Consider the following 22,896-nt stretch of genomic DNA (forward strand, 5'->3'; position numbering starts at 1 on the left):
GCCATGCTCTTTTAAACAGCCAGCTCTCCTGTGAGCTAATAGAGTGAGAAGCTACTTATTACCATGGGGAGGGCCTCAAGACATTTGTAAGGGATCCTCCCCTATGACCCATGCGCCTCCCACCAGACCCCACCTCCAGTCCTGGGGATCACATTTCAGTACGAGATTTGGAGGGCACAAACACCCAAACTATATCACTTAGCTAGATTTCAGTGTAGTCACCTCTAGGGAAAGATGTAAATGTGTTTTCCCCTCCCTCCTCACTCTTTTTCCAGGGTGCTGGGAGACTGATACCACATTGGTAGCCAATTTCTTCATGAGCACAAATTCAAAGATTAGAGAGAGGGTAGCAATTGTTTGTAAACATAACAGATTCTTGACTTGGGACTTATTAATTAACTCACTAATTTATAATTAGTAATTGATCATTAAGCATTTTGATGGCAATTAGTTTTTTAAAGAACAGCTTAGACACAATAGGTAAATTATGACATAAATTCAATCAGAATTTTTTTTTTTTTTTTTTGAGATGGAGTTTCACTCTTGTTGCCCAGACTGGAGTGCAATGGTGGGATTTCAGCTCGCTGTAGCCTCTACCTCCCAGGTTCAAGCGATTCTCCTGCCTCAGCCTCCCAAGTAGCTGGGATTATAGGCATGTGCCACCATGCCCGGCTAATTTTGCGTTTTTAGTAAAGACAGGGTTTCACTATGCTGGCCAGGTTGGTTTCAAATCCCTGACCTCAGGTGATCCACCTGCCTCGGCCTCCCAAAGTGCTGGGATTACAGGTGTGAGCCACTGCGCCCAGCCAATGTGTTCTTATTTTTTATTTTTTAAAACAGAGATGGGGTCCCATCATGTTGCCCAGGTTGATCCTGAACTGCTGGACTCAAGTGATCCACCTGCCTTGGCCTCCCAAAGTGCTGGGATTACAGGCGTGAGCCACTGCACCCGGCTTAGCGGCATTGTTTAACACCACAAAAACATCATATAACCACTGAGCTCCTTCTCAGAAGGAAGATGGCGAAAGCTCACTGCTCAGCAGTGACTCGATTCATAACCCGGGGCTTTGGTCTGTTTGTTTTAGGCTTAATTCTTGCAGATTTGGGGAATGTCAGGTTCTAAAACTTGAGTTCATTATTCCTGTCAATTCAGGGCACACCCTTACCATAAGCCCATGAAAGGCACCCTGTTGAGTTATTTTATTATTTTTTCTTTATCTCCATGCTCACTCCCCATTTTCATTCTGCCTATACATAGGTGTCGTTGAAAATAAATATTATTGCCAACCCCAATTTAATTTTCCAAGGTCCTGTTCCAAGCACTTTTATACGCATTGTCTTCTTTCATCCTCCCAACAGCACTATGAGAAACACTGCTTTGGCTTGGCATGGTGGCTCACTCCTGGAATCCCAACACTTTGGGAGGCCGAGGTGGGTGGATCACCTGAGTTCATGAGTTCGAGACCAGCCCGGCCAACATGGTGAGGCCCCGTCTCTATTAAAAATAAAAAAAATTAGCCAGTGTGATGACACATGCCTGTAGTCCCAGCTACTCAGGAGGCTGAGGCACAAGAATCGCCTGAACCCCAGAGGCAGAGGTTGCCGTGAGCTGATATCGTGCCACTGTGCTCCAGCCTGGGTGACAGAGCAAGATCCTGTCTCAAAAAAAGGAAGAAAAATTCTTTTGTTGTTCCCATTTAACAGAAGAGGAAACAGAGGCGTGGATACATGAAGTAATTTTTCCAAGATCACGCATTAGCATATGTCAGCGTGAGGACTCGAATCCAGGCACCCTATACGTAAAGCCTGAGCTCTATCACTCTGCAGTACTCTATCTACTCTGCATTTTTAAATATAGTGTGTGATTTTGTGTGTGTGTTTTAAAATATATTTGAATGTTATCGTGCAACTACTGTGAAACCAGAAAGTGTGAGACAGGTCTCAGTAAATTTAGAAAGTTTATTTTGCCAAGGTTGAGGACTCGCCCATGACACAGCCTCAGGAGGTCCTGATGACCTGTGCCCGAAGTGGGTGGGCCATAGCTTGCTTTTATCCATTTAGGGAGATAGGAGACATCTATCAATATATGTAAGGAGTACATTGGTTCAGTCTGGAAAGGTGGGACAACTTGAATCACAGGCAGAAGATTGGAATGGGGGAAGGGACTTCCAGGTCACAGACAGGTGATACACAAATGGTTACATTCTTTTGAGTTTCTGATTAGCCCTTCCAAAGGAAGCAAATCAGATATGCGTCTATCTTCAGTGGGCAGAGGGGTGACTTTGAATAGAATGGGAGGCAGGTTTGCCCTAAGCAGTTCCCATCTTTAGTTTTCCTTACTGATATTGGGGGCCCAAGATATTTTCCTTTCATACTACAGGTATCCTTCTATATCTTACTTTCTTCATTCTACATTATGCTTTTAAGATCCAATCACCTGCTAAAGATATCACTAGTTGATCGCCACAGCGCATTCCATCACATCCATCCATCTCAGCTCACTCTTTTTTTTTTTTTTTTAACTTGAAGCACAAATGCTTTATTTAAAGGCACATCTCAGTTCCTGTGTGGCGGGCAAAAAATAAAATAAAGGAGCAGATCGTGGCACACCATTCCCATGAGTCAAATGGTCAAACCCCACATCCAAGACCCAGTGAGCAGCCAAGCTCAGCGCAACTTCCAGGCATCTCGCTCTGACTCCAACAGGGTGAGCACGTCCCCATCGCACACGGGGCCTTTTACATTGCGGATGCTGGAGCGGCTCATGTTGTCCATAAATTCCACATGCACCGGCGTGCACTGTCCCTGAGAGCCGGTCCCGTGCAGGACCTTGATGACCCTGGCCAGCTTGATAGGCTGCACATGGCTGGTGTCCATGACGGCAGCATGGCAGTCTGGCGGAGTCAGTTGACTGTTTTTGTTTTGTTTTGTTTTGTTTTTTTGTTTGGTTTTTTTCTGAGACAGAGACTTGCTCTGTCTCCCAGGCTGGAGTACAGTGATGCGATCTGGGCTCACTACAAGGTTGGCCTCCTGGGTTCAAGCAATTCTCCTGCCTCAGCCTCCCGTGTAGCTGAGACTACAGGTGTGCACCACCACGCCCGGCTACTTTTCATATTTTTAGTAGGCACAGGGTTTCACCATGTTGGCCAGGCTGGTCTGGAACTCCTGACCTCAAATGATCTGCCCGCCTCGGCCTCCCGAAGTGCTGGGATTACAGGCGTGAGCCACCGTGCCCGGCCCAGTTGACTCTGTTATGTCCCTAACAAGGGGCAGACAGAATGTCTCCCAATCCCTAATCCCCAAACATTCTAATAAACATTCTCACTCATGGCCCCTTACATACCTGTGTGAATTTCTGTAGAATATATCATTTGGAATGAGACTGCTGGCATACAAAGCACACACTGCTCTTTAGACTGATTTCTGACATGGTGTTGCTAACCCTCTTCCCAGCAGCACAGAAGATTCTTTCTTCTCTAATTTCTCATGAACATTCATCTGACTTTGTAGTTTTTACCAATTTGATGGCTGTCGAGTGGTATACCTTTGTTGTTTTTCATTTGCACTTCTCTAATCACAAATGAAATTGAACCTCTGTTCATAAACTTGGAGGCTTTGGGTTTACTTTTCTGTGAATTTCTTATTCATCTCTTTTGTTCATTTTTTATACTGGGTCTGCTGTCTTGTTATCTAGGTACTATCAGTTTTACAGGTTTCAAATATTGCCTTTCAGTCTTCCCTCCCATCAGTTAACTGCAATTATGGTGTCCTTGTTGAACAAAAGTTCATAATTTTTCTTTTTTTTTTTTTTTTTTTTTGAGACAGAGTCTCTGTCACGCAGGCTGGAGTGCAGTGACGTGATCTTGGCTCACTGCAACCTCTGCCTCTGGGGCTCAAGCAATTCTCCCTGCCTCAGCCTCCCAAGTAGCTGGATACAGGTGCCCACCACCACGCCAGGCTAATTTTTGTATTTTTTAGTAGAGACAGGGTTTCACCATGTTGGCCAGGCCGGTTTTGAACTCTTGACCTCAGGTGATCTGCCCACCTGCCCCTAAAGTGCTGAGATTACAGTCGTGAGCCACCATGCCTGGCCAGAAATTCATAATATTGATATAATTATATCCACTGATTTTGGGGGGCGTTTATTAAACCTTGGAGTCTTGTTTGGAAAATAATTTCCTTAGACATCGACTGGATATAGTGGAGTAATTTATATGCACTAAACTTCTATAAAGAAGAACTATAGGCTGGGTGCGGTGGCTCATGCCTGTAATTCCAGCACTTTGGGAGGCCGAGGCGGGTGGATTGCCTGGCTCAGAAGTTTGAGACTAGACTGCACCATGGCAAAATCCTGTCTCTACCAAAATTACAAAAAATTAGTGAGGCGTGGTGGTCCTTGTCTGTGGTTTCAGCTACTTGGGAGGCTGAGGTGGGAAGATCGCTTGAGCCCTGGAGGTAGAGGTTGCAGTGAGCTGAGATGGTGCCACTACACCACCCTGGCCTGGGTGACAGATTGAGGCCCCCTCTGGAAAAAAACAAAAACAAAAACAGAAGAAGAACTATAAAAACTGAATAGCTAACAACAAAACAGTTGTTTCATGGTATTGGGAAGTAAAGAAGACAACTAAGACTTGAGGGTCCAAAAAGTCAGAGAAGAGCGCATTGATGGAAGCCTGATGATTTCCACAGCATTTTACTCTCAGGAAATTTGCTATAACGAGTATAATGGTGGAAGAGAAAGCAGTGGCACTGAGATCGTGGTACTGGCTGGGATGAGTCTACAGAATTGGAGTTAATGGCTACTAAGTCAGCCTGAATGGGAAGGGCTCCATCCCAAAAAAACAGATTGCATGAAATTCCACCTCAAGGCATTCACCAACTCATAAACTATAAAATACAAGTTCAATACATCTTTGTTTCCAGGTGCTCAAAGGATAAAAAATTAATCAGAGATTTTTGTCAGTTTCACAGTGCTGAGGAGAAAAAAAAGTGGAGATCAGAGCCTGGAAAAAAGGAGGAACCCTGATGAATATCCAGGTTTCCAGTAGAGACCCTCGAAGGGATATACCCTTGAAGAGAGGAAAAACTGCAGAAGTACAGCAAAAACAACAAAGGTTTAAGAGGACACAAAGTGTTTGTGCAGCCTCTATAAGCTGGCTGAAACTGGCTCAAGGTCCGCAGTTGCCTACGTTGTTTGTAAGGCGTATCCTCTGTCCATTGGAGTTGAAGTGGTTTGGGTTGTAAATCAGCTGATAATTTCCCTGGTAGCTGCCATTGTTAGGGAGTTTGGCAAGAGTATGGATTTCCTAGTGGCCTGAGGAATTTAGAAATGTGCCATGCCAGCCAGGCCCTGACCTCTATCCCTAGGTATCTTTTGCGTCCTTAATGTTAGGGTCTGTCTTAGTTGATATAAGGGAGTGTCTTAGATCACAGTGTGAATCCCAGTCTCAGCTCCAACACTTTGGAGCAGTGTATTTAGGCAAATTACCTCCTTTTCTTGCCTAATTTTCTTGTCTAGGAAATGTGGGGTGGAGAGGATTATCATAACTACAATCCATAAACTTTTTTTTTTTTTTGAGACAGTGTCTTGCTCTATTGCCCAGGCTGGAGGGCGATGACAAGATCTCGGCTCGCTGCAACCTCTGCCTCCCAGGTTCAAGTCATTCTCCTGCCTCAGTCTCCCAAGTAGCTGGGATTACAGATGTCCACCACCATGCCTGGCTAATTTTTTTTTTTTTTTTTTTTTTTTTTTGTATTTTTAGTAGAGATGGGGTTTCACCATGTTGCCCAGGCTGGTCTGGAACTCCTAGTATCGAGTGATCCATCCACCATGGCCTCCCAAAGTGCTGGGATTACAGGCATGAGCCACCACGCCCGGCCACATCCATAAACATTAAGTGTATTGAGACTGTGGTCACTGCTGTATCCCTGACACCTAGCATCACCTTTGGCACATGTTAAACATGGACTAAGTAGTATCCAGTATCACAAAAGATATGACCTAATATTCCTAATTCCTGACCTGATTTTCCCTTGCCTATCATTTGTGTTGCAAGAAGCTTCAAATGCATGCTGTCACTAGTCTGCCCTCTTATTCTTTTATTAGAACGTTGCTGAAAAGCTTTGGTTTCCTTGCGCCTTGTTTTCTTCCAGCATTCCATTTTAGATTCATTCATTCATTCGTTCGTTCATTCACTCAATCATCCTGATGACTGAATGCATTGAATTGACAATGAAAGCATTGACAAGCATTGATTTAGTGCAGATGTTTGTCCATCTCCTGCTCTTGCAAGCCTCATGGCCCCCTACTGCTATCCCACCATGGCTCTCTCTATTCTCATTGGGTCTGTGGGGTCTGTGTATGGTATTTTTGTTCGTTTGTTTGTTTGCTTTTTGAGACAGAGTTTCACTCTATCGCCCAGGCTGGAGTGGCGCCATCTCGGCTCGCTGCAACCTCTGCCTTCTGGTTTCAAGTGATTCTCCTGCCTCAGGCTCCCGAGTAGCTGGGATTACAGGTGTCCGTCACCACGCCTGGCTAATTTTTGTATTTTTAGTAGAGGCAGGGTTTCACCGTGTTGGCCAGGCTTGTCTTGAACTCCTGACCTCATGATCCACCCGCCTCGGCCTCCCAGAGCGCTGGGATTACAGGCTGAGCCACCACACCCGGCCTTATGTACTTTAATATAATGCTCCTCTCGGTTCTTCTTTCCCCACCTCTCTCAGACACACATTATGGCTGTAATTATGGGAATCTCTTGGAAGCCCCAATAATGGACCCTTCCCTGATTTTCTTACTGACTTCGCTTTATTCATTTGTTGATTTATTTGCCCAGTGTTTTTTGAGTACCTTCTGTGTTCCAGGTATGATTTCAGTCACTGGCGATAGAGCACCAAATAAGCAAAACATGTTCCTGTCGTCATTGTATCACAGCTTTCTCACTCTCTTTCAGGGCAGGGTAGGCACAGCTATGTATCCCTATCTGGAAATGATGGCTATGGAATGAAGGTTCCACCCCAGGGAAGAAGGCAGCCCCCATCTCTATGATATTTCCTGATTATCTCTGTGCAAATCTCTGTAATACTCTTGGGAACACTACCCATTCTTTGTCTGGTAAACTCTTTCTCTTTCTACAAGCCCCAACCCAGATGTTGCCTAAAACCTCAGTCGTTCCCTAACCCTCCCAAGGGACCTCCCTGAGTGCTGCATAAATCTGTGTTGAATAAATAGAGACAGAGATAAAAATGATGTGGTTCTGAAAAAGGGCAGTCAGATTGGTGAAAGCACAGGCTGCATTTCACTTGGGTGCTGGGTGATGGAACCTAGATTTTTTTTTTTTCCTTAAAATTAGACCAGGTAGGAAGAAGGTATGGCTATAGCCTTCAAATATTTAAAGAGTTGACAGGCTCAGTGGCTCATGCCTGTAATCCCATCAGTTTGGGAGGCTGAGGTGGGAAGATTGCTTGAGCCCAGGAGTTTGTGATCAGTCTGGCAACACAGCGAGACCCTGTCTCTACAAAAACATTTTAAAATTAGCTGGACGTTATGGTACACACTTGTAGGCCTAACAGCTTAAGAGGCTGAGGTGGGAGGATCCCTTGAGCCTAGGAATGTGAGGCTTCACTGAGCTATGATTGCACCACTGGACTCCAGTCTGGTTCACAGGGAAAGTTTTATATATATATACCTGCATATCTACACGTGAAATTATGCATCTATACATATTACATGCATATACATATATTATATGTACATATTTATATGTGTGTCTGTATATGTAAATACACATATATATATTTATATGTGTGTATATATGTAGATACATACGCATATAAATATGTATGGGGTTTTTTTGTTGTTATTTTGTTTTGTTTTGTTTTGAGACGAAGTTTCACTCTTGTTGCCCAGGTTGGAGTGCAATGGTACGATCTCAGCTCACTGCAACCTCTGTTTCCCAGGTTCAAGCAATTCTCCTGTCTCAGCCTCCCGAGTAGCTGGGATTACAGGCATGCACCACCATGCCCGGCTACTTTTGTATTTTTAGTAGAGACAGGGTTTCCTATGTCTGATATATAGATTAGAAAGATAGGTATTTAAAGAGCTGCCTAATTGTATTAGTCCATTTTAATGCTGCAGATACAGACATACCTGAGACTGGGAAGAAAAAGAGGTTTAATTGGGGTTACAGTTCCATATGGCTGAGGAGGCCTCCGAATCATGGCTGGAGGTGAAAGGCTCTTCTCATATGGTGGCAGCAAGAGAAAATGAGGGAGATACAAAAGCAGAAACCCCTGATAAAACCATCAGATCTCGTGAGACTTATTCATTACCACGAGAACAGTCTGGGGGAAACCGCCTCCATGATTCAAATTGTCTCCCTCCAGGCTCTCCCACAACACATGGGAATTATGGGAGCTACAATTCAAGATGAAATTTGAGTGGGGACACACAGCCAGACCATATCACTAATGGAGTTTGGAAGTGGGGGTCAAATTGAAAAAAGCTTTCAGGAAGGTAGATAACAGGGGTTGGGGAAGAATACCTTAGAAACAAGGGCGGTTCAGCAGACGAGACCCAAATACCCACCTTCCAGCCTTTGCTGCAGCCCCATACTGGACACATGTAATCTTCATGCCCCAGAGCCCAGTGTCCATGTTGACCTCCCCCAGCGTTTCCCAGGGACCTAGAAGACAGTTCCAGTATCATCAGTGGCCCTTCCAGCTTGGTGTACAATGCCCAAGGAGTGAAGCAAGGCTCTACACTCATCTATTTTTAAGCAGTCAGATTTGTGCAGCCATGCCGAAGAGGCCTGAGAAGCTGTTTATTATCAAATTAAACTTGTGGTTTCTGGAAACTTTTTTCTAACTCAGCAGGTGATGCCATTAGAGTCCTGACATGGCTTCTGGTCATGCAGAGAAGAACTTCCAGGGTATTATTTTAAGAACGTCCCAAATGCTCTGCACCACCTTCACCCAGCACACCTGGGAATTTCTATTACACTGACAGGTCAACACTCCCTCTTTGCCTGCACTGTCAAAACGAGGTTACAAAAAAAGCTTTAGCTAAAAGCAAAAGCTGCAGAAGGTACATGTAACCTGTAGATTGCGTTTTGTGGTCAAGCATCCCACAACCTCAATTACCGGTGGGCAGATGCGTATCTTCATTTCACTCACAGCTGAAAGATGGAAAATGAAAAGCAGTGCCCCCTACAGGAGAAGGGATGTTTTTTGTTTTTGTTTTTTGAGATGGAGTTTCGCTCTTGTTGCCCAGGCTAGAGTGCAAGGGTGTGATCTCTACTCACCGCAACTTCTGCCTCCCGGGTTCAACCAATTCTCCTGCCTGAGCCTCCAGAGTAGCTGGGATTACAGGTATGCGATACCACACACAGCGAATTTGGTATTTTCAGTAGAGACAGGGTTTCACCATGTTGGCCAGGCTGGTCTCGAACTCCTGACCTCAGGTGATCTGCCTGCCTGACCTCAGGTGATCCGCCCGCCTCGACCTCCCAAAGTGCTGGGATTACAGGCGTGAAACACTCTGCCTAGCAGAGAGGGATGCCTTTTAATGAATCCATCTACTACTGCTGATTCACTCTGCAGACAGTCTCATTCCTGGCAGAAAGACTTCCCACTTTTTCCTTTCTAGGGCCAGAAACACTTTTTCCTTCTTTGATTTGTTTAACTCACTGCTATCCTGTATCCTGCTCGCCCTCGGGTCTGGGAACAGCTGACACAACTCCTTTGTCAGACTCACACCAATGTTAGCAGCCTTCTGTCTAGTTGGTCCTCAGTAAATCCTCATCATTGCCTTGGCCTGGACCCCTCAAGCTTTTTCATCTACTCTAGATCCTGTGTGTCCCCTCCAAATCTCATGTGGAAAGGTGACCCTGATATGGTTTGGCTGTTTCCCCACCCAAATCTCATCTTGAATTCTAGCTCCCATAATTCCCATGTATTGTGGGAGGGACCAGGTGGGAGGTAGTTGAATCATGGGGGCGGGTCTTTCCTGTGCTGTTCTCGTGTTAGTGAATAAGTGCCACAAGATGTGATGGTTTTATAAACAGGAGTTCCCCTGTACAAGTTCTCTCCCTTCTCTGCCACCATGTAAGATGTGACTTGCTCCTCCTTGCCTTCCACCATGATTGCAAGGTCTCCCCAGCCATGTGGAACTGGGAGTCCATTAAACCTCTTTTTCTTTATGAATTACCCAGTCTTGGGTATGTCTTTATTGGCAACATGAGAACAGACTAATACAACCCTCAGTGTTGGAGGTGGTGGGAGGTGTTTGGGTCATGGGGGCAGATCCCTCATGAGTGGCTTGGTGCCCTTCCTGTAGTAATGAGTGAGCTCTCGTTCTGTTAGTTCATGCAAGAGCTGGTTGCTTAAAAAGATCCTGGTATCTCTCTTGCTCCCTCTCTTGTCATGTGGCACACCTGTTCCCCCTTTGCCTTCTACCATAAGTAAAAGCTTCCTGAGGTCTCACCAGAAGCCAAGTAGATGCAGGCACCCTGCTTGTACATCCTGCAGAACCGTGAACCAAGTAAACCTCTTTTCTTTATAAATTACCCAGCCTCAGGTATTCCTTAGACAATGCAAAATAGACTGAGATAATCAGTGACTATACCAGTGACTTCACACATCCCGTAAGTACTAACAATCTTCCACAGTTTCCTCTATTTCACTTAACAGACACCTTCAGATACAGGATCTAAGAGAGAACAATTCTCGTTGAATATTATCTTTCTTTGGTAATTCACAATCTTTTGAGGTGTCGGGAGAACTATTTTAGCATGAGCCAGTTCCAGCCTGCAACCCTCTTTTGTCTGGCAAATACAAGTCACATTTTTTAAAAAAATTGATATCAGCATTTTCAAATATGGAGATTCAGTGCAAAAACTCAGATTGGCTGTTCTGTAAAGAGTGAACCTACATTCCCATATGGCAGCCCCCGACTGAAGCTGCTACCTTTGCACAGACATACATTTGGGGTTTCCTTGATCCTTGCCAACCCTTTTGTGTTGCAATCATCCCATGTCACTCACTTACATCACCTGCCTGGCCCTGGTGTTGATAATCCCTGATGTTGATAAACCCTACTAAGGCCAATAATTGTCAATACTGCTCTGAACCTAACAGCAGGACTGTGTGACTTAGAATACCTTATTTTAAAGTCTCTCTGCATAAAATAACTTACATTCTCACTGGGAGATAAGCTAAGATTTATATAGAGAATTAATTCTAGAGCATAAAAACCTAGAAATGCACATTTTGTTGAGCTTCTACTGACTGCCTGGCACCAAGGATTCAGAGGTGAATTAAGACAAAGCACCTGCCCACAAAAAAATTGTGACCTGATGGCTGTTAAGCAAAGCAACAATTTCTTTTATGATGTTGAAGCGGTGTGGTTGTCTAGGGTAAACACCCAGGGCTCATCATCTTGCGCCAAGAAAATTTAGGACGTGGACACGCATGAGGAGTTTAGGAGCGGAGGTTTATTAGGCAAAAGAAAGAGAAAGGAGAACAGCTCCCCTATCTAGTGAGAGGGGCTTCCCAAAAGGAAGACCGGCCGGCAGCGGAGTTCACCAGATTTTGTAAGCAGGCTTGAGGAGGCAGTGTCCGATTTACACAGGACCCACAGATTGGTTCCATCAGGTGTGACATTTACATACCACGCCAGGAAGGCTGGCCACCTCACCCTAATCTTATTATGCAAATGAGTTTCCCACTTGACTGGCGCCATCTTGTCTTCCTATGGTACACGTGGCTGGCAAAGAGGAGGGAAGAGGGGGCCACCATTTTGGACATGCCTAGTCCCAGGTAGCTTTTTTCTTGATGGCATTCATCTATGCAAGCTTCTAGCTTGTGTGTCTATGTCTGTAGCTCGATTTTGCAGGCTGCTCTTTGTTAGAATATGATTTGGGGGCTGCTTTTTGTTAAAAATGGCAACCTTACCAAGGACTCCTGTACCCTCACTATCTGCCTAAGTAGTTTCTTCTTAACTCCTACATCAATGTGACATGTGCAATATCTGGAATTATCAAAAGTAGTGATTATGAATGGGGAGAAGCATATCAGAATAAAAATCTTCCCAAAGCTCTCTAGATTCTAACATATACTTCTTATAGTCAGGTTGTAGACAAAAGATTCAAGTCAACATCGTTTGAGATATTTTATCGCCAGGCATGATGACTCATGCTTCTAACCTCAGCACTTTGAGAGGTCGAGGCAGCAGGATCACTTGAGGCCAAGAGTTCAAGACCAGCCTGGACAACACAGTGAGACCTCATCTCTATGAAAAATAGCTGGGCGTGGTGGTGTGTGCCTGTAGTCCCAGCTACTCAGGAGGTTGAGGTGGGAAGATCGCTTGAGCACAAGAGTTGGGGGTTGCAGTGAGCTATGATCATGCCACTGTACTCCAGCCTGGGTGACAGAGAAATGAAATAAATAAATGAAACATTTATTAGGGGACTCGGGTCACAGCATTGTTGGAAAGTCTTAGCTTCCCAGAACCACTCTCCAAAGCACACTGACAACCTGGGACTCCAAGGCAGCTACCTCCAGTGGCACAACAGAGAAGCTGGTGATTCAGGGAGCCATTTGCTAAATCCAGAAGCTACCACCCTAATTGCCAGATCCAGAATCACACCAGCAGTGTCATCATTCACACTGGCAAACTGCATGCCAAGTGCCCTGATTCTCTCCTCATGTGTCTCACTTCCAAATCAAGTTTTGATGTAAAGTGTGCTAGGGCTGGCAGACCCCTTGCTGCAAAGAAGTTTAGGAAATGAGTTTTGGGCTCCTCTATACTTTGGGAAGACAGATAAGAAGAATGATTATCGATTAAGCTAATCTATAATTCCTGCCACCGTAAGCCTCCCGTCATCACCCTCCTCAAAGAGAATCCCTATCTAACCATCCACAATTATGATTGGGATTACACTGTATCCGTCAGTAGCAATGGCTTTGGAAAAAAAGGGTTAGAACTACTGATCTACTACCACGTCAGGAAATTACAGTCCATCAGCCAAATCTGACTCACCACCTATTTTCATAGGGCCCAAGAAAATCATTCTTAAGAATGGTTTTCGGCTGGGCACGGTGGCTCACGCCTGTAATTCCAGCACTTTGGGAGGACAAGGCAGGTGGATCACTTGAGTTCAGGAGTTCAAGAACAGCCTGGGCAACATGGTGAAACCTCGTCTCTGCTAAAAATACAAAAATTAGCCAAGTGTTGTGGTGCATGCCTGTAATCCCAGCTACTCCAGAGGCTAAGGCAAGAGAATCGCTTGAAGCCAGGAGACGGAGGTTGCAGTGAGCTGAGATTGCTCCACTGCACTCCAGGCTGGTTAACAGAGTGAAACTCCATCTCAAACAACAACAACAAAAAGAATGGTTTTCACAGATGAACATATGCTACCAATTTGATTATAGGAAGAATTAACTTTGAATCCCAATTAAGCAAAATGTTATCCCCTCTAAAAAAAGAATTCAATTTTTCTCATTCATGCACCCACATTTCAAAAAAAAAAAAAAAAAAAACACCTCTATCATTATTTCTTAATTTCATCAATACAGGTATTTTTGGACATTTGTTTTCTCTCTTATTAAATACCTTCACAGTTTCCTTGATTTATCCTTCTGGCACACAAAGCCTAAAATATTTGTAATCTGTCCCTTTGCCAGAAAAAAAAGTTTGCAGACCTCTCGTCTAGAAGCATGTACAGTGTTATAAAAGTACCAAAAGGGACATCTAAATTAGACAAAGAGGTCAGAGAAAACTTTGGCAGGGGTTATGCTGAACTTGAAAAGCAATTAAGCATTTTAAAGATGGAGAAGAGAAGGGAAGGAGTTTCAAGACCCAGAAAACAGCATGTGAGAAGCGCAGAAGAGTTTCTGGAACTGGGACACCAGAATATACACACGCGAGAGAGCGGAGTTGGACCGCTTCGTTACACCAAACACAACAATTAACTCAAAATGGATCAAAGACCTAAATTCAAGATCTGAAACGATAAAACTCTTAGAAGTAAATACACGAGCAAATGTTCGTAAAGCACCAGGGACCCAAGATAAAATAGGCAAAATGGGCTTCATCAAAATTAAAAAGTGTATTAAAAATAAAAGAGACACCATCAAGAAACTAAAAAGACAACCCACACCACGGGGTGCATATATTTGCAAATCATACAGCTTTATAAGGGACTTGTGTCTCGAATGTATAAAGAACTCTTTCAACTCAATGATAAAAAGGCAACACACAGAAAGGATGGACAAACGATCTAAAAAAGACACTTTTCCGAAGAAGATATACAAAAGGCCAGTCATCACATGAAAAGGTGTTCGACATTATGTCTTTAGGGAAATGCAAATCGAAGCCATAATGAGTCACCACGCCATCCTGCTAGGATGGCTATATTGAAAAAGACAGATAGCAGTTAAGTACAGTTGGCACTCTGTATCCGTGGGTTCTGCATCTGTGGATTCAAATAACTATAGATCAAAAATATTCCAGGAAAAAAATTGAGTCTGTCCAGAACATGTGCAGATTTTTTTCCTTTAGTCACTATTCCCTAAACAATACAACTATGTATATAGCATTTACATTGCATTAGGTATTATAAGTAATCTAGAGATGATTTAAAGTATACAGGAACATGTGCATAGGTTATATGCAAATATGACATCATTTTATTTAAGATACTTGAGCATCCGTGGATTTTGGTATCCATGAGATGTCCTGGAACCAATCCTCGCAGATACCGAGGGACAACCGTACTAGAAAGGATGTGGAAAAATTGGAACCCTCATCCACTGCTGCTGTGAATGCAAATTGTGCAGCCAATTGGGAGGACAGTCTGGCATCCCTCAAACAGCTGAACAATTACCGTATAATCCATCAATTCCACTCCTGGGTGATACTGAGAAATAAAAACATACATCCACAAAAACTGTATTACAAGGAAATTCATAGCTGTGTTGTTCACAATAGCCAAAAAGTGGACATAACCCAGATGTCCTTCAGCTGACGAATGAATAAACAAAAGTGGCATATCCATACAATGGAATATTATTTATCAATAAAAAGAAATGATTCACAATAGCAAGGACATGGAATCAACCTACATGCCCATCAATGATAGACTGGATAAAAAACATGTAGTACATACATTCAATGGAATACGATGCAGCCGTAAAAAGGAATGAGATCATGTCCTTTGCAGAGGCATGGATGGAGCTGGAAGCCATTATCCTCAGCAAACTAACATAAGAACAGAAAACCAAGTACCAATACTGCATGTTCTCACTTGTAAGTAGGAGCTGAATGATGAGAACACATGGATCCATCAAGGGGAGCAACACACACTGGGGCCTGTCAGAGGGTGGGGAATGGGAAGAGGGAGGGCATCAGGAAGAACAGCTAATGGATTCTGGGCTGAATATCTAGGTGATGGGATGATCTGTGAGGCAAACCACCATGGCACATGTTCAACTGTGTAACCAACCTGCACATCCTGCGCATGTACCCCTGAACTTAAAAGTTGGGAAAATAAATAAATATTTTTAAAAATGAAATTCTTATACATGCTACCATGTGAATAAAACATTATGCTAAGTGGAAGTAACCAGACACAAAAGGTCACATATCATATGATTCCATTTACATGACACATCCAAAATCGGTGAATCCATTGAATCAGAAAGCAGGGGAGTGGGTCCCTGGTGGGAGAGCAGTAGGGGTTGCTGGCGGGTTTGCGTGGGCAGCGGGGTGGGGGGGTAGATCAAGGTTCAGATCAAGAATGTTTCTTTTCTTTTGTATTTTCAGTAGAGATGGGATTTCGCCATGTTGGTTGGTCTGGAGCTCCTGACCTCAAGTTATCCACCCACCTCGGCCTCCCAAAATGTTGATATTATAGGTGTGAGCCGCCGTGCCAGGCCTAGAATATTTTTTTTGCGGCGATAAAAGTGTTCTAAGATCAGTTATAGAATCTGTTGTTGTGATGATGGCGTAACTCTGTGACTATACAAAAAACCATTGACTTGTATACTTTAAGCAAAAGATACAGTGTGTGAACTATTACACTGGTGCAAAAGTAATTGTGTTTTTTGCCATTAAAAGTAATGGCACTCTGTATCCACAGATTCTGCATCCATGGATTCAAGTAACCATGGATCAAAAGTATTCAGGGAAGAACTTGTGTCTGTACAAAACATGTACAGACCTTTTTTTTTTTTTTTTTTTTTTTTTTTTTTTTGGCCATTAAAAGTAATGGCAAACTTTTCTTGCACCTCTCAGAGAATTGAAGCCCCAGGGCAATTGGGTGGCCTGAAATCAATGGAAAGACAGGCATTCCCAAGGAGAGATTGGACACAACCATTGAGTCATCTATGGGAGACCAAAGAGGAAGAGAGGCCAGGTGCCATACAGTGGGAGAGAATCATTCAGTGAAATTTTTAAACAAATTTCTAAAGTCGTGGGGTGGACTTGCGTGAAAATATACGCTTGTACCCACTTACAGGGTCTTCTCCATGGACCTCTGTGGTGCACTCACAAGAAAGATTGGTGATAGGGCAGGAGGTGAGAGAAAGCCTTCCTCCACGTGGAAGACAGAGAGGAGATGAGTGTCACTTCTGTGGCAAAGCACAGATTCTCACCAAGGTCGTTCCTCTAAGGATCAAAAGACTTAGGATGCTGGAGAAGGGTAGCAAACCTTGTGGTCACTAGGATACAGGTAAAGACCATTGCAGTAAGGAAGCAGAAAGAAAAGGGAAGAGTCTTCCATTCCAGAGGGTTGGACCCAGGCCATTAAAGATCTCCTACCCCTGGGGAAAGAGCAAGAAACTCTCCCATTCACAAGGGCCACCAAAGATTCAAGACATCATTTGGCTGCTACAAGGAGGAGGGTCAGAATTACAGAGAAAGCCCGATCTGCAAGACTTAGGGACACAGGGCCTTCCTAGGACCGAGGCTGGACTAAGAAAACAGAGACCTGACCCCTCCTATACACCACTACTAGACCTGCAGGCACCAAGTAACAGTAGCAATCTATCACTGAGAGAAGAGGAAGAGCATAAAAAAGGGACCTTCTCTAAGGTACAGACACACAGAGAAAGACAAAAGCTAAGGGTTAAACAGGAATATTAGAAACAGCTTTCATGCAACACATACCCCATCCAAAGAACTAGATTACATTAAAAACATTTGAGGCTGGGCGCGGTGGCTCATGCTTGTAATCCCAGCACTTTGGGAGACTGAGGCGGGTGGATCACCTGAGGTCAGTAGTTCGAGACCAGCCTGGCCAACATGGTGAAACCCCATCTGTACTGAAAATACAAAAATTAGCCAGGCTTGGTGGGGCACACCTGTAGTCTCAGCTACTCAGGAGGCTGAGGCAGGAGAATCACTTGAGTCTAGGAGGCAGAGGTTGCAGTGAGCCGAGATCGCACCAGTGCACCCCAGCCTGGGCAACAGAGTGAGACTCTGTCTCAAAAAAAACACAAACAAGAAATTTGAGACTGGTGGTACACTGAAGGTATACCTTCAGTGATCTAAACCCAGATCAATTCCAGTAGACTCTTCTTTATGTTGGCAGACCAAGCAAAAGTACTGTTTATTCTCTACTATCATACCTCACAGTGTTCATGTACAATAAAAAGTTCCAAGACAAAAATGCAAGACAGAACAACTCACTGTCAGGAGTCAAAGTAATCAACAGAACCAGACTCAAAGATGACAAAGATGTTGGAACTCTCGGGAAATTTAAAATAACTATGATTGATAGATTAAAGGCTGTCATGGAAAAAGTAGACAATATGCATGGTGGAGAATTTCAACAGGGAGAAGCTATAAGAAAGAGTCTAATGAAAATCTTAGAAATAAAAGATATAATGATAGAGATGAAAAATGACTTTGATGGACTTATCAGTGGACTTAACACGGCCAAGGAAAAAATTTATGAACTTAAAGGTGAATCAATAGAAATTGACCGAATGCAACACAAAGAGGTAAAAAGAATAAATTTTTTTAGAAAATAGAGCATCCAAGATCAACATGCTAATATTAGACAGTCTGAAATGTGTACAATTGGAATGCCAGAAGGATTAGAAAGAGAGAGGGACAGACAACCTACTTGAAGAGATAATAGCAGAGCACTATCTAAAAATAACGTAAGACATCAAATCACAGATCCAAGATGATCAGAGAGCCCTGTAACAGAATGGGTCTAATCAGCAGAACAAGCACGGATAAGATTTGCTATCCAATAGGCCTATTGGAGATGGTATGTTCCGATGACTGGGTAGTGGAGAAGCTCATTGGTTTGGCCAGAAAAGATCTGGTCTGGAGTTGCTGGGCAAACAGTAGGTAACTTTCTGGAGTGCCGGCTGTGAAGCAGCATACAGTGGGAATCTGGGTGATGGCAGGGGCCAAAGGCTTTCAGTGCTGAAGGGGCAAGCTTGGGTGTCTGGAGACTTGCAAAATGCTTATCGGGAACACATGGAGCTGTGTGCAGGCTGTGGCGGTTGGGGGTTTGGGGAGAGGAGGAAGCTTGCTTAGGGAGCCCGAGCATGTGGGGAGTTAGCTTCTGTGTTGAGAGGGCTGCAGAAAGATTATTGCCAAATGGAGGCTTCAAGGACACAGGGGGACCACGATCTGAGTTGTGACAGTTGTCCTCAAAACTACATCGCCTTAGCCAGGTGTGGCGGCGGGTGCCTATAATCCCAGCGACTCGGGAGGCTGAGGCAGGAGAATCACTTAAACCCGGGAGCTGAGATCTCGCCATTGCACTCCAGCCTGGGTGACAGAGAGAGACTCCATTTTAAACAACAGCAACAAACTACACCACTAGCCTCTCTTGGATGACACCAGGAGTTGCAGAACGCCTCTTTCTCCAGTTTGGCTTCAGCACCCTCTACCGAGAAAGCTCAACATTGTACTGACTTCAAAGGAGAAATGCTCAAAGGGATTCCGCTGCTTCTCACACAGCCTGTATTTGAAGATGCATTCAGAGCTGAGAGGCAATAAATGGGTAACTGGTGCAAACCCAATCTGTCAACCCAGAAGTCTATATTTTTTAAATTAAAGGAAAATATTTTTTAAAGAAATTATTTTTAAAATTAAAAGAAAATATTTTTAAAACTAAAGACAAATAATGACTTTCCAGATCAAACAACAACCAAAAAAACAAACAAAAAATGGGAGGAGGGGGGCTTTGAGAACACATTACCAGCAGACCTTTACTATAAAAAATAGTGAAGGACATTCTTACAGCAGAACAATTATCATAATGGGAGAAATTTACATCTACATAAAGAATGAGAATTTCTAGGAATTGTCGAAAGCAAGTCAATATAAATCAATCTTTCTTTCCCCCTCCCTTCCCCTCCCCTCCCCTCCCCTCCCTTCCATTCTCCTCTCCTCCCTTCCCCTCCCCCTCCTCCCTTTCCTTTCTCAGAGTCTCACTCTGTTGCCCAGGCTGGAGTACAGTGGCACCATCTCAGCTCACTGCAGCCTCCACCTTCCAGGTTTGAGCGATCCTCCTGCTTCAGCTTCCTGAGTAGCTAGGATTACAAGCATGTGCCACCACGCCCAGCTAATTTTTGTATTTTTAGTAGAGACAGGGTTTCACCATGTTGGACAGGCTGGTCTTGAACTCCTGACCTCAAGTAGTCTGCCCATCTCAGCCTCCCAAAGTGCCGGGATTAAAGGCGTGAGCCACTGCACCCGGCCAAATTTATTTCATTTTAAATCTAAAGGTTGATTTTATTTTAAATCAATTTCTATTGATTTACCCTAAAAATGATTGATCCTTCAAAGGAATTATTTAAAGCAATTAATAGTTTTAAGACATAATGTATTTGTAGCACATGTCAAAGTTAAATGATTGACAGCAATGGAACAACAGATTGGAGAGAACAAAATCAGGAGAATACTGTTTTCAGTATTCTTACGTGTAATGAGCACTGTATTATTTGGAGATAGACATCATAGTCAAACCACTGAAAACCAAAGGTAAAGAGATATTGTGAAGGCAGATAGAGTAAAAAAAAAATACAGAGAAAAACAGATTAAGGTAGAGCTATTTAAAAACAAGGAATTAGGAATACAAACCTCAGAAATTATTTTATCGGAGATAGTATGGATTGGAAAGACCCCATCTATAACTTCAAGAGTATCGGGTGTGTTCTGGTTCCTCAGATGGATAAGGGGTTCATAGGTGTTTCATTTATTATGCATCATGGCCTTGAAAGCAATATATAAACATTCTTTTGTATATATTAAGTATTATATTAAAATTTTAAAGGTTAATTTTATACCTCTCACCAAGGAAATATATTCTGTATCTGGAAAGGCTGGTCTGAAGTGCAGAGGTGGGTTCCAGACCTGAAATCCTTATCTTTTTTTTTTTTTTGAGATGGAATTTCACTCTTGTTGCCCAGGCTGGAGTGAAATGGCACAATCTCGGCTCACTGCAACTCTCACCTCTTGGGTTCAAGCGATTCTCCTGCCTCAGCCTCCTGAGTAGCTGGGGTTACAGGTGGCCACCACCATGCCTGGCTAATTTTTGTATTTTTAGTACAGACGGGATTTCACCATGTTGGCCAGGATAGTCTTGAACTCCTGACCTCAAGTGATCCACCCACATTGGCCCTCCAAAGTGCTGGGATTACAGGTGTGAGCCACCATGCCCATCCCTGAAATCCTAATCTTGAACTGCAAACTTATGGTTGCAGACCCTTCAAAGGCCGTGCTAACATGGGTGACATTTCAAAAATCAAATGTTAGTGGGGGCCACAGGGAGGGGACACTGTGGTCTATTGTAATACTCTAAAAACAAGTGCATCTGTGTCTAGCTGTCTCCAGGAAGGATGTGAGCATCCTTAAGTGTACTTTCTAACTTTTTGTAGATTCTGAAAATTACAGGAGAATGTTATCCGTGATCCAGGTCACTGCTCTAAATCTTCCTGGCACCCAGGAAAAACCATAAACTAGCTCTTTATTTAAATTAGGTAATCACAAGAATGCACCAGGAAAACAGGAAAGTGCAGGCTGCAGATGGAATTGGCTTAATGAAAGATTTGGAATAATAGAGTGAGACTCCTGTCTGGACCTATGCTTGAATGACATACCATTGAGGTTAATTGGATGAATCGCAAATGTTTTCTTCCCCCTTTAATCACAAGTGCATAGGGGAGCCACCATTTCCCAAATAAAATGCATTCTTCCTTCAAGCTAGCTAGTTCTCCTTTGAAGCCATTGATTATATCTGTGTTTTTATAGGGCCTGGCAGAACCAGACAGCCAAATAAAAGCAAGCGTCAACAGAGCACAGAAGTAATTGTTCTGAGGTTGGCTGTAGGCTTTTTCTGTCAGAAAGAACAGATGGGCATAGAGGGTGCCTTCTCTACGTTGCGTGGCATAAAGTCCACTTTGAAGCTACTCACTTGTTTGCCCACAAAGAACAGCAGCCAGGGCTGGGCCAAAAATAAATTTTCTTGAGTACCCAAAATTACCCATTTCTCAGACCTGGAAATTAAGAGGTTGTTTGGATGTGCTGGCTGTATCGTATCATATTGTATCGTATCGTATAGTTAGATACATAGATGGATACATAGATACATAGATCTATATATGTATATCATATATCTATAAGCACACATTGTATATGCTTATATACAAATATACACACGTTTATATATTTATATTAATATATTTATCATATATGTTTATTATTTATATATTATGCATATTATATATGTTTATTGTTAATGTATACTATGTATACTATATATTAATATATAAATATAAATTTGTGTTAATATATTATTTATGTTTATATTATTTATATTAAAGATATATTATAATTATAATAAAATAAAATAATGAATAATATGATTATATATTTAAAATAAAAATATATATTAATATATGTTAATATATAAATATATGTTTATATTTATATATTTACAAGTGCACTCCCACTTTAAATGAAGGGGACTTTAAACTGTCCCACTTTAAACTGTCACTAACTAGTTGTCACTGTAGGCTAGTCCTATGGGTCTCAGCTTTCTTGTTGAATTCATTCTTTCTTTCATTTATTCATGAGGCAGTTAATGCATGCTCAATGTATACAGGTACATTGCCTTGCCAAGTTATGCAAATGTGAACCAGACATTACACTCAAATCCTTCACAGCCTCCCGAAGAGACAAGATAAATAAATAAAAGAGAATCCATTTAACTTTCAATTATAACATCTCTTTTATTTGCTCATAGTGCTTGTCTCCATTTGTGACCATACCTGACTCCCCTGTTTACCTGCTTGGTGTATGCTGCCTGCATCAGACACTAAGCTCCCTGAGGGCAGGCCCACCTCTGTTTGGCCAACAATTGCATCTCCAGCCCCCTGGCGATAACAGCCACTCAGTAAGAATGCACTCATTGTTGCCTAGTGGAAATGTGCACAGGAGGCTATAGGAACCAAAGGTCACCTGCCTTAACTTGGGGAGTCAAAGACAACTTTACAAAGAAAATAATGGCTGAGTTGAGTTGGCCAGGATGTGTCTGGGAAGAGGGTAGGATGGCAGCAGAGGGGCAGTGCGGTGGTACAGTGAGAAAGGGTTTTCAAAGCCAAGGACCAAGGACAGATTGTGTGTCCCAGGCTAGACATGGAAGAGAGCACCTCCTCATCTACTTTTAAAAATCTGCAGATTAAGATTTCTTACACACTAAATGCCATAATTTTAATCCTAACATGGAAGATATTTCTTCTTTATATAGTTTATTTTTCAACCTCTAAGGGACATTGGGGTTATTCTGAATATTATAGCACCTCACTTAGGAAAATCAGTCCATTCTGAAAATATATGTATTAAGGTTGTTTTTTGTCATCTTCTTTCTCTTC

General features: G+C 42.9%; 2 protein-coding genes across 11 annotated transcripts in view; one reads left to right on the forward strand and one right to left on the reverse strand.

The window, feature by feature from the left end:
• The window catches only part of LOC105466337 (calneuron 1), a 670,377-nt gene that overhangs the window by 495,968 nt on the left and 151,513 nt on the right, over positions 1 to 22,896 (forward strand). The window lies entirely within an intron of this gene.
• Positions 2,668 to 3,009, reverse strand: LOC112423957 (small ribosomal subunit protein eS28-like). The gene has a single exon (XM_071095313.1). It carries the CDS (start codon positions 2,875 to 2,877, stop codon positions 2,668 to 2,670), a length of 210 nt encoding a protein of 69 aa, XP_070951414.1. The 5' UTR covers positions 2,878 to 3,009.

This window comes from Macaca nemestrina, chromosome 4, assembly GCF_043159975.1.
Source record: "Macaca nemestrina isolate mMacNem1 chromosome 4, mMacNem.hap1, whole genome shotgun sequence".
Taxonomy (NCBI): domain Eukaryota; kingdom Metazoa; phylum Chordata; class Mammalia; order Primates; family Cercopithecidae; genus Macaca; species Macaca nemestrina.